The sequence below is a fragment of the Physeter macrocephalus genome, chromosome 7, assembly GCF_002837175.3.
Source record: "Physeter macrocephalus isolate SW-GA chromosome 7, ASM283717v5, whole genome shotgun sequence".
Lineage (NCBI taxonomy): Eukaryota > Metazoa > Chordata > Mammalia > Artiodactyla > Physeteridae > Physeter > Physeter macrocephalus.
This window is the reverse complement of record NC_041220.1, coordinates 61046707-61059828: the sequence shown is the minus strand read 5'-3', so window position 1 is coordinate 61059828 and position 13122 is coordinate 61046707. Positions and strand designations below refer to the sequence as shown.

Genomic DNA, 13122 nt, shown 5'->3' with positions numbered 1-13122 from the left:
AGCCATGGCCACTGAGCCTGCGCGTCCGGAGCCTGTGCTCCGCAACGGGAGAGGCCACAACAGTGAGAGGCCTGCGTACCACAAAACAAAACAAAAAAACTCTGTATTTATAAAGTAAAATTCTACATGTATGACTACAATATGAACTCAAAGAAAGTAGAGAATTTTGACTCTTGATCACCTTTTTTATCCCTAGCACCTAGAACAGTGTCTAACATAATGTAGGCATTCAATAAATCTTTGTTGAATAAATGGATACAAGGAGTATATTTGAATATATTTGTTGGGTAAAAGAGTGCAAATATTTCTTATATCTCAATAAGTAGACAACTCATGTTCTTATTTTCATAGATTAGAATTCAGGAAATTTGAAAATTGTCATGTTTCAAAACAACTTCTAAAATTCTGTTAAAATATCATTTTTGTCAACTCAAGCAAAATGCCTGCTGATGTTAATGTGGAGTCATAATCTTATGAATGGGAACACAATTTCATAAAAGCCACAAATCTAAATTAAAACCAGTACTTTTGTTTGTTTTGTATTCCAGAAATTCTCCATGAATATGGAAGCATTATACTTCCACAGTGAACTAGATTTTGATTTATAACAAAACAACAACAAAAAATAAAAACAAACCCCCTAACTTCTGCTCAATACAATTTGTTTGTCTCTCTTCTTCCTGCTTACACTGACTTCTCTTAAATATAGTCCTAGTAGATACAGCACTAATATAATATATATCTGTATACGTGGTAGCAAAGTACCCTTTCCAACAAAGAGCATGACAGCATTTATTAGTAGGAGATTCACAATATATACATAATTGGATTCTTTTAAATCTTTTTAGTCTTTCCCCCAATATGTATATATACACACAAAATAATAGACTGGAATGGTATCATTTTAGCTCTTATGTGGAGAATGCTTTTGTGTTGTAATAAAAGACTGTTGAAGTGTTCAGAGGAGGAACATGTTCTGCGTGGACTTGAACAGTTTGGGTGTTGATTTTGTAGATTCACCTGGATATGCCAGAAAACCCTTTTAAGTTTCCTCTAACACCGTGAGTTACAGATTCAACAGTGTAAAATTAGCCATTTGTTTATTCATCTCCTTTATAACAGGGGTCCCCAGCTCCCGGGCCGTGGACCTGTACGGTTCCTGTTAGGAACCGGGCCACACAGCAGGAGGTGAGCAGCGGCAGAGCGAAGCTTCATCTGCCGCTCCCCGTTGCTCCCTATCGCCTTGCATCACCGCTTGAACCATTCCCCTGCCCCCGCCCCCATCCGTGGAAAAATTGTCTTCCACAAAACCAGTCCCTGGTGCCAAAAAAGTTAGGGACCGCTGCTTTATAAGGCACAAAGGTTTTGTTTCCTGCCTTATTGACTTTATTAGAAGAAAATAAGTATTCTGGAAAAGAATGTTTGCATCCTTTATTGTTTATCCTAGAATCAGATAATCAAAATTTTCCAGTCTTGTGATAGTTATGAAAGGAAATGAGCAACATGCAAAAGAGTCAGCGTTAAAGACACATTAATAAGAAAAAAAAGTTATATTAAGGAAACTTTGCTATTTAGTTTTCATTAACTAGAAAAATTCCTGGTGATATTTAGCTCTGTTTTATTTTTATTTAAAATTGGAAATATTAAATTATGTACATGGACTTTAAATGCTGTTGGGGAAATTAAAAAATTTATTTTTCCATAAATATACCCCATCAGCATCAGAACATCAGTAATGATTCTCTGGGACATTCTTGGTTGCATAATCTGAAATCTCTCAGAAAAAAAAATTAATTGTTGAATGCATTATGATGATGACATTTCCTTTGTTTCTCCTGAAAATCCATCTGCAGAGTTTAGTAAAGGGAAAAATATGTAGGCAGACAACATAAAATTGTAAAGTAACTCAATACAGCTGTAACTTCTCTATTTTAGCTAAGCCAATTTCATTGTTTGCCAAGATTTTGAAGATCATATGAAACTGAAATTACAACCCATAACGTTTTAAGTCCAGGGTACAATTGAAACAATCAAGGGTTATGTGATAAAGTCTCTGGTACATACAATTACTAATGTAAAGACATGAAAACTAATAGAGCCATGTAAAACCTCTGTGAAAGAATCCTTTGCATCTGTACATCAGGAGTCAAATGTTAGGAAAGACAGCATATCCCATTTAAGCAAGAAATGTGGAAGATCATCATTTACATCTCATTAGATAATTGCATAATCACAGTGTACTTAGAGAATGTATATTATTCCTTCCAGTTGTCTTTATTTCTGAGCCATTTCTGGGGGAAATGTGAGGTGGGCAAGAAGTGTCCTAATCCACCTCTCTCAAATTATAGTCACATAATCCAATGAATAGTAAGTGCTATTTTTTCATTGTAATTTCAAATTTTCTATAAATGAGTTTTCTTGTGTCTCTTACTATGAGTAGTTTCTTTATATCCACCTGAAAATAGGTCATCTGAATTGACAAAAATCTTCTAATTTTTTAAGCATTTATGCAATTCCTGGCATATATTTTACACTTCGTGAATTTCGGAAATTATGTTTCACAGAACAGCCAGAGAAAGTGTTAATGCAATGGATATTATTCCATTGTGACTCCCAACCTAGATTAGGAATGCCTATGTTTATTAAAAATCGTGTGCAAATTAACTACTTCTTCCATTAACAACTATAGATACTCTCCGGAATCTCAAAGGCTTGAGCTTTCTCCTGAGACAATTATGAATGAATTCAGTAAAGTTCTACTGGCACTGAGAGAGAACAAAGTCCAACATGCACAGTCAATCAAGGAGAACCTTGATTCATTTTCTTCATACCATGAAACCAGCTGGATATGTTTACAAAAATTCTACAAAGAATAAAATATATATATATTTGTATGTAGTACCTGTGTGTGTGTGTGTGTGTGTGTGTGTGTAGTATGTGTATATATGTATATATAGTATGTGGATACAAGCACACTTAAAATAGAATCTCTCCAGTTTGCAAACAGGCTATCTCTAATCTCTTTATCATTCGTGACTTTCAAGTAATTCCTTAGATCAATACATATTCTAAGCAATTATATACATTATCGATATGAATAGGGTCTTAGTTTAATAAGAAAATCTTTGTGGCTCCTTGACCTCAGATTTATTTTCTATGTGAAAAATTTTTTTTTGTAACATGGGTCTTAAGAGCTTGGACAGTATTAATGTCATTTATAGTAGAAGAATGCAACATGTGTGTTTGAATGTTACTTCTAAGTTGAATTTGGATATAACATTGAACCTTGGATCCCAAGTCACCAGGGCCATTGTGAACTCATTGTAATAGTCATGTTCATTAATTTTGTAACTGACAACATATTTCTGTAATTAATATAATTTTTTGAGATATAATTGACATATAACACTGTGTAAGTTTAAGGTGTACAGTGTGTTGGTTCAATATGTTTATATGTTGCAATATGATTGGCATGTTGCCTAGCACCTCTATCAGGTCACATAATTATAATTGCTTTTCTGTAGTGAGAACAATTAAGATCTAGTCTCTTAGCAAATTTGACATTTATAATGCAGTATTGTTGACTGTATTCACTATGCTATGTGTTAGATCTCCAGAACTTATCTACTATTTGCTTCTTAAGGTTTTAGTTAGGTTTTTTATGTTGTTGTCATTGGAATTGAATGCTTATGTATGTACAAGGTAGCCTGTTAAAATAGTTATACTGATGTAATGTTACTGTAAGGAAACTTGTCTGAATGCTCTACATCAAGTCTTTTAAATGCCTCAATCACGTTAGCCTTTCCACTCCGATGAACTCACCTTGGTTCTATGATGGAAAAAGTCAGATTTTATTTTTATTCTTCAGTCTAAATTTTTTTTAATTTATTTATTTATTTATTTATTTATTTTTGGCTGTGTTGGGTCTTCATTTCTGTGCGAGGGCTTTCTCTAGTTGTGGCGAGCGGGGACCACTCTTCATCACGGTGCATGGGCCTCTCACTGTCACGGCCTCTCTTGTCACGCAGCACAAGCTCCAGACGCGCAGGCTCAGTAGTTGTGGCTCACGGGCCCAGTTGCTCCGTGGCATGTGGGATCTTCCCAGACCAGGGCTCGAACCTGTGTCCCCGGCATTGGCAGGCAGATTCTCAACCACTGCGTCACCAGGGAAGCCCTAAATTTTTAATTTACTTAGAGATATTAGAGTGTGGCTGTTTATAAAGTGAATCAATGCTCTCAAACACTAATCCAAACTAACTAAATGATGTCACCTCTAATGACTAATCTATAAAATAAGTATATATGTTTCTTTGTAATGTATATTTATCTGTATATGCTTAAACATTTGCCCTTTGTATTCATATGTAGTATTCAAAAGCTATACAAGGCATTTTACTTGTCATTTATATTTATTTGGTACAAGTGATTACCACCTGGATGTGTATGTTCAGGGGTCTAGGGTGGGAAGACAGGCTTGTAGCAGAAAGGCCAATGAATATGCTGTTATATTAATGGAGATGAGTGATAACTTGAACTTGAGCAGTGTCAATGAGACTGCTGAGGAGGGAACAGATTCATGAGGTATGACATGAGAATATGTAGGATCCAGTCATTGGTATTTTGCAAACTTTCCAGGTGATTCCAATGTGCAGCTTAGTCTGAGAATCACTAGTCACTGTTAGATTTAGAATCTCAGAAAAAGAAAAATTTAGGTTGACTTCTAGGTTTCTTGTTTGTTTCTGTGAATGGTGATGCCATTCACGGTTGAGAAAATGGTAAAGGAGGAATAATTTTATTGCAAAGTTTTTGTTGTTGTCCAGCTTTGTTTATATGGAGTTCAGAGTGTGTATGGAACATCTAAGAATTCAGTGGAAAGGTCTGGTTTGGAGATGTATACTTTGTAGTCATTGTAGAAAAGTGATCGTCGAACTTAGGGATTTAGCCAGGGTATGTACACAGAGTCAAGGAGAATAATACTTAGAAGCCAGCAGAGGAAGAAAAGCTTGGGAGCTGACTAGGAGAAGGTGAGTGAGGTGACAAAAAAAACAATGAAATGAGAGACTTACCCAGGGGAAATATTTGTCAGAAATAGCAAATGGATGAATATCCATGAATTTTTTTTCAGTTTGGGGCTGTAGTTACTTTCTATTTGAGGGATCTATGATGTAGAATCACCAAACTCAGGCTGCTCACAGGAATCTCTTCCTTCAGCTACACAACAGGGCGTTTTATTTGTTACTTTGAGTATCTTATACACATATAGGGGTATGTGTGTGTGTATGGTACGTTGCATTGTATATAAAACAGTCAAATATTCTTTTTATGTGATTAGCTAGCATTTTAAAGGGGGAGTCTATATACACATAAGTAATTACATACATATAAGTAATCCTAGAAGTAGGAAAGAAAATGTCAACGTAACAGTTTGGTTTAAGCATGAACAACATCTCCCCACCAGCATTCCTCCCACCTCTTCCATCACGAACACTGGAGAGATAAGTATGTAACTAGTCAGCGCCAATGGATGATAGAGTAGCCAGATTTAAACTTGTGACCATTACACATTAGAACTGCCTCCTTATTTGGAAGTTTTCCACCTCAAATACATGTTCTATATTAATATCCCTTGACTTGGCAACATATGAAAACTGAGGAGCTTTAAAAAAATCTCAATGTCCAGGCTTCACCCAGACCAATTATATCAGAATATACAGGACCCAATCATCAGTATTTTGAAAAACTTTCCAGGTGACTCCTGTGTGCAACCAAAGGTTGAGAATCACTTTCTTCTATGTCACATCGGTCAATCTGACAATATTTCCATAAATCTACATTATCTGAAAGCATGTTTCTATCTTTCTGATGACATCTCATTACCTAGTACTCTGGCATGGTTTTATAGGTAAGCTCACGAGATACAGATTTGGTGCACCTGCTATAACAAAACACCACAGACTGGATGGCTTAAACAGCAGAAATTTATTTTTCTCACAGCTCTGGACGCTGAAAGCCTGACACCAGGGTGCCAGCATGGTTGGGTTCTGGTAAAGGCTCTCTTCTTGACTTGTAGATGGCTGCCTTCTTACCCTGTGCTCACATGGCCTTTCCTCTTGCATGTGCATGGGAGCAAGGCGGTAGGGAGCGAGCTTACTGGTGTCTTTTATTATAAGGGCACTAATCCCGTCGAACCAGTGTCCCACCCTGATGACTTCATCTAACCCTAATTACCTCCCAGAGGTTTCATCTCCAAATACCATCACATCACATCGGAGGCTGAGCCTTCAACATATGAATTTGGGGGAGACAACAATTTATTCCATAGTAAGGGTCATCTTGCCGTTCTCTGCCATCATTGCTTTTAAACCAGGAGGCTTCTTTGAGACAAACACTAATTCAGTGTAGTCCAGACAGATAAAACTGCCCTCTTGTGTTGTATGTAATTCAGCAGTGACACTTACATAACTACAGTGAGCCATGACAATTTAACCAGATTCAAATTTTACTGCCAAAAAGTGTACCATTTTTGACAGATATATAAAAAATAAGTTAGAGCAGAACCAGACTTTTCTTGTAAATGTTTAGTTTAGTTTGGAACTGCCTACTGCCTTTGGATTTGCTTTTCTATGTCTTGGTGAATTTGGTGCACAGAACTACATGTTGTTTAAGACAGTGTGGTGGCAGACTTCATCTTGGTAATGCTGCTGAATGTTTTCAGTCTCATATATGTTCTTCCCAGAGTTTGATAGATATGACATTATTTTTTCTTAGTTCCAAGCAAATTTTAGGTCATCTCGTTGTGTGTGTTGCAAAGAACTTCACAATATCTTTAATAACTCCCTGTGGGGTGCCTGGAAATTCATTCTGTCCACTTCAATCAATGGATTATGTTGTGTCCTGTGCAGAGTATCCAGAGTGAAAAATTCCCATTTCTATTTTTGAGGCTTAAAAGTTCTAAGGTTTTTGTCTGTGTACTATTATACTTGGAATTACTGTAGCATTCTACTTATCTGTGTGTGTGAGTCTGTTTATCAGGGAAGGCAAGCGTAGGGTTAGAGGATGAGCAACACAGATTGTTGTCAGACTCCTTTATCCCTGTTAGGATTAGTAAGGGGCCAATATTGTACATAGATTATAAATAGGCAAGCACTTTCTGGGAAGTGTAAAAAGATTCTTAAGGTCACACACCTGGCAGGGACTTAGCAGATAAAAAATACAGGAAATGTTTAAGGAGTCAAACAAATGAGGCATGGGATGGAAACGTGTTGATGGTGATGGGTTAGAGATATAAGCCCAAGGGGGACAAAAATATCTATGTTGTTCATCTCTGTCTCACCTAGCATGTGGCATGAGATATATACAACACTGTAGGTGTTCAGCAACTGTTTGGTGAGTGAATGATAGAACAATCCCAGAATGACCAAAGGAAGACCCTCAAGAATATAAAACTAAGTCAATTATAGAAAGTCTCATGGAATTCAGGTTTGATTAAAAAGCACTACAGGATCCAGAAGTAAAGTCCAAGTACAATTTAAGGTGAAAACAAATCCCATATGTTGATCAATTAAGGGACATATGCTACAGAATACCTTCTGGTCTGATAGCTCTTTTACTCAGGATTCCTGGGCCTGTCTCTGCCTCTTTGCTATCATTGGATAGGATGTGCATGATTATTTATCTTGATTTCTGAAAACAGACTCTACCACCAGGTGGGTGAAGGAGACCTGAGGTCTGGATAATGAATTTATATTAGCAAGTAGTTTTGAATTTCTACCAAACGAGTGTGATTTTAAAACCTCTCGTATCTCAGCAATTAGCCCCAAGGCATGTTCAGTGCAGTTTCCTGTTCATGTACCCAAATGGAGTTAATAGCAGGACCTGCTCACTGGATGCTGTGAGGGCCTGAGACAGGGAGAGATGTGTGTAGATGTGTGCTGCTGCTATTGTTGTCGTCATTATTATTATTATTATTATTAACCAGTTTAGGTATTTTAATTCTCCATTGTACATCAACTTTTGCTACAATATAGTCACTTCCCTTCACTTTGCTGAAGAACATGATGGATTTCTCTGAGGCAAAGACAGGACATCCCACTAGGTACTTTGGGCAATTAACACATCACATTGATATCTACTTAATTGGCTGTACATACTAAAGCAAATATTAATCAGGCAAAGTAGTGGGTTTTCAGTAAGAGATACAAATCTGTAGAGGTTATTTTTTCCTTACCATTTTTATATAACCAACAGTGTATGGGTATATACTTATAATGCTAGAAACTAATGTAATGTATCACTTTAGAGAAGGAATAAAATAATCATCATAGTCCACATCTCTTACCTTGATTCATAGCGCAAATATTTCTATTCTTGGAGCATTACTGCAGCTTTGGTGCTAAGAAAATTGCGGTGGACGAGAAAAGATTCTGCAGCCTTTTCATCCTTCACAATTGTCACACCATCTCAATTAGTTTGACTTTGCAATCGTGCCATCTAGTGCTCAAACGCCCTCAGTACTACAGCTCAACTTCATTAGAAGCAAAATAATACAGTAACAGGCAAGCTACCTTAAAAACACTGTGCTTGGGGACAGGCAATGTAATGAATAGTCCATCATTGGAACACTAAAACAGATTTCTTGTTAAATAAATCTTTCTTGTTTATCATTATTGTTTCATTAATTTATTGCATTTAATTCATAAATATTTTTGTATATTCTATTTATATAGTCATAAAAATTATACATAACATACACCATATATTGAAATTATACTTATTTTATATTTTATTTTTGTATTCCTTTCTGTGTCTTTCTATAACTTTAACAAAATGGTCATTGAATTTGAAGGCAACACAACCCAACGACCCGGTCATGCATTGGGTTTGATTAAAGTGGATTGGATAGAGCAGAATAAAAAGATGGAAATCATTTATTGTAATATTTGATTGCATTGCATATCCTGCCCCAGGTTGCGGTTTTGCTACTGCTCATGACTGTGCCTTCAAGGGTCAGGTGCTTCACGACATACCAAGAGAAACACAGAAGGGTTTTGCATTGCACGAAATATAGCAATTTGCCAGAAAAGAAAAAAGCTAGGGTCTTTTTTTGCTTTACCATTGATACTATTTTATGTATCTTTTAAACAAAAAATTTAGGAAAGTGTTTTGAGAAGTTAATGCGCTTGAATAGTTTTCAAGATGTCCCAGAGACATGATTTTTATGTTCTTTACTAGCCTTTAAGATGGCCTCTATAATGTCTATCGGTTCAGAAATTTAAGAGAAAAAATTCATTTCTGTAATTATGAAAAGAATAAAATTGATTAAAGACAGGCCTTATCAGATCACCTCCATCATTTTAGCATCTGAAAAAAGGTTGCCAATATAGCAGCTCTGACTGACTCTGATGTTAACACGGAAAACCTCAGCCCTTGCCCTGATTCCAAGGTAGATGAAGTCCTATGGTCCATGAGGATGCTCCCCTTTGCTCAGACCTCATCCTCTGAGCTCTTTCTCCCTTAGCCTTTTGTCAGCTCCTCAAGGACAGGACACTCCCTCCCACTTTGGGCTCTGTTTACGTGCCTTGCTTTAATCGGAATGACTTATTTTATTCTTCACTCTCATTTAGTTCATTCGTACACCCCCTCAGATCTTACCCTGAGCATCATTTCTTCAGAGAAGCCCTCCAACCCCTGGATTAGTCCTTTCTTGTTATTAGATGGCACCCCAAACGTTTCCTTATTACTACTCACCACACTTTGTAATTATATGCTTGTGTTATTATCTACTTTCTATCTCCTACTCCCACTAGATTATAAATTATGAGCAGGCTAGAATATTCCTTTTAATAACCCCTTAGGGTCCTAGCCACCGTGTTTTCTGTAATGCCTGTTACAGAGAGGTTATGCGGGAGATAGTTGAGGAAATCAACCTAAGAGTCCAAAACTGAGAACTGAGATGCCCATTGTCCCAGCCCATGTAGATTTATGAAGTCAACTCTGCTTTTATGTCACCCTTGGGGCAAGAGAATTGTCACTGAGGCAGGAAATCCTGGTGCCTGTGTCCCAGCTTCTGAAGGAATACCCCTCGGCGACTTGTCACTTTCTGCGGCAGAGTCTGGAATTGGAGTGTTTGTTCCCACCACTTACAGAATCCCTGACTTTGCTCACCACCACTCTTCCCACTTCTTGGGAATCAATTGACCTTTCACTCCCTGACCACCACTCTCCTTCCCACGCTCTTGTTCCTCACCCCAAAAACAAAGCAAAGCAAAACAAAACAAACCCAAGCAAAACAAAACAAACCCAAACCAACCGCCTCCTCCTGCCTCTACTGTCAGCCATCTTCATAGATTAACAGAGAGATACAGAGAACAAAACATAAATTAATATTTCAGTAAATTATCCTATCACTCTGGTATTCAGCAGAGAATAAAAATAAATTTTACACAAAGGACATGTTAAGTTTTCAGTGTTTATCTTTGTAGCACTTCCCTTCTCTTTCTAGAAGACTGTAAGGGTCACCAACTATATTAGAATATCAGACAAGCATTCGTTCTGAGATCAATCATCTTCAAAGTGAGTTTTTCTTAAACAGTTAAAACATACTAAACTTCAGGTGTCTATAACCAATCACCAGTGTCTTCTAAAGAATGAGAAATGAACTTAGGATCTATAAGTAATTAATTTTGACATTGAATACATATAGACACACGTATGTAGATAGGGTGTTTTTTGGTGCATTGTATTTTATTTTAAATCTGGTATATATATTCTCATTGTTTTAGAAAAGTAACACTTTTGCTTAACATCAAATACACACAAAAGAAAAATGCTTGCACTTTTGAATGTTTTCAAACCACACTGAGGATTCCAAGTGTCTCTCTGGGTCCCTCTCTTTTCCACCTGTGGTAGCGTCTAATAGGTGTTACCCAAGCATGAGCTTCTTGAAAGCTGGATCGACTTATTCAATTGTCAACTCATTTAGAAGTCTGACTCTTAGATGTATGCTTGAAAAAATTAACCAAACGGTATGAAGTTCACTCCGTAGAAACTCTTTACACTTCTACCTCCACAGCAACACAGATGTACACACAGTGGCATCACTTCTTAAACTGTATCTCCGAGAACTCCCAGAACCGGTTATTCCTTATGCCAAGTATGAGGATTTTTTGTCTTGTGCCAAACTGCTCAGCAAGGAAGAGGAAGCTGTAAGTCCATGCATTTATTTCTTAAAAAGCTATTGTTTGGGTTTTTTGTCAGTGTTCTTAGTCTTTAATCTGTAAAGTTTCCTTTGCCCCATGCTTGGATTGTTTTCCACTATTCTAAGTATTGACATCACACATATTTAGATTTTACACACACAACGCAGGTCCCATTTTTAATCCTCGCTCTGATCAAAAAGAAAAGTACAGATGAATAAATGAAATCAGCACTCCTTGCCACTTTGCCCCCAAATGCTAAAAATAGGAAGGACTCTCACTATATTAAGGCTACTCTTTCCCCCAAACAACCTTATTACAAATAAGGCAATCTTCCCTTTTCAGTCAATTGTGAACAACTGTTAAAAATGTTAAAAGAGCTTCACTTAAACATGTTTCTCCACAAATAGTGCTTACAGAGATATTTGAAATGCTTTCACATCTTTTGAAAATATTTCTGAAATGTTCTCTGTGATAGTGGCAAGTTTTCAAGACAGTATCCTTCACTGGTAATATGTGAAACTAACTAAGAAAAAAAAAAAAGGCTGTATGCCCATTTTCCATGTGCTTTAATTCCAAGACCAACACTTAGATAACATTTATTTTCTTCTTTATATTCAGGGTGTTAAAGGATTAGCAAAGCACGTGAAGAGCTTGCCAGTGGTCAATTACAACCTTCTCAAGTATATTTGCAGGTAAGAATTGTCCTAAAGACAAAACTAAATTTAAGAAGACTGTATTTAGCCTGACACTAATTTACTTTTGACAGTGAATAAAAATCAGTTAACTGCTCTGAGCTCCAGTGTTGGCCTCTATAAAACTGAGGCTTGACAAGGTGATTTCTTTTTTTAAAAAATAAATTTATTTATTTATTATTTATTTTTGGCTGCATTGGGTCTTAGTTACTGCCCGTGGACTCTGCGGCTAGTGGGGGCTACTCTTCGTTGAGGTGCGTGGGCTTCTCATCAAGGTGGCTTCTGTTGTTGCGGAGCACGGGATCTAGGGCGCACGGGCTTCAGTAGTTGTGGCACACGGGCTTAGTTGCTCCGCGACATGTGGGATCTTCCCAGACCAGGGCTTGAACCCATGTCCCCTGCATTGGCAGGGGGATTCTTAACCACTGCGCCACCAGGGAAGCCCTTGACAAGGTGATTTCAAAAGTTTCTCTGAGCACTAAAATTGTTTGATTTTGTAATTTGCTGTTTCTGAAGTCTCTCTGGCCTCTACATATTAAAGATATGTTGCTTTGAACTTCCATCCAGGTTGTTTATACATGTACCATGTACCATTGTTTAACAGAAGGAGAGTGTATCCTGGCATGAGAAAGATCTGCCCGGGAGTCCAGATTCTACCACTGACTACTTACGTGTCTTTATTCAATTTTCTTATCCTCTTTGAGACTAAAGATCCTAATAGGTAAAAGGGTAGTGAAAACACATATTTCACACAGCTGTTTTAAAAATTAAAGTACATTTTAAAATTTTATATACCTATACATTTATACACATAGTGAATGCTAATATTAATTTTTTCCATTTCTCTCAAGACTTATTGAAAAACACATTGTAACTCAATTCTGCTAGAACAATAATTGTGCTTCATAAAGCTCTCTCTCAATGACCATGTTTAATGTCAGGGATGCTATGTACCATGTCTGTGCCCCTATTTAAGAAATCAAGTATGTACTATTGAAACATATTAAATTTAATTTTTAAAATTTTATTGGAGTATAGTTGATTTACATGAAACATATTAAATTTAAATAAAGAGATTAATGATTGGCACTACAGGTCATTGTAAAGGTTTTTGTTTGTTTGTTTGTTTTGCGGTACGCGGGCCTCTCACTGCTGTGGCCTCTCCCGCTGCGGAGCACAGGCTCCGGACGCGCAGGCTCAGCGGCCATGGCTCACGGGCCCAGCCGCTCCGC

At 37.1% G+C, this 13122-nt stretch overlaps 1 protein-coding gene across 8 annotated transcripts in view; it reads left to right on the top strand.

Moving 5' to 3' along the window:
- The window catches only part of ARHGAP24 (Rho GTPase activating protein 24), a 509262-nt gene that overhangs the window by 473503 nt on the left and 22637 nt on the right, over positions 1-13122 (top strand). For all 8 annotated transcript variants that reach the window (XM_055086016.1, XM_024116878.3, XM_055086017.1 and 5 more), the window contains 2 exons: positions 11072-11204; positions 11817-11890. In XM_055086016.1, coding sequence (XP_054941991.1) covers positions 11072-11204; positions 11817-11890 — 207 coding nt within the window. The remainder of the gene's footprint in view (positions 1-11071; positions 11205-11816; positions 11891-13122) is intronic.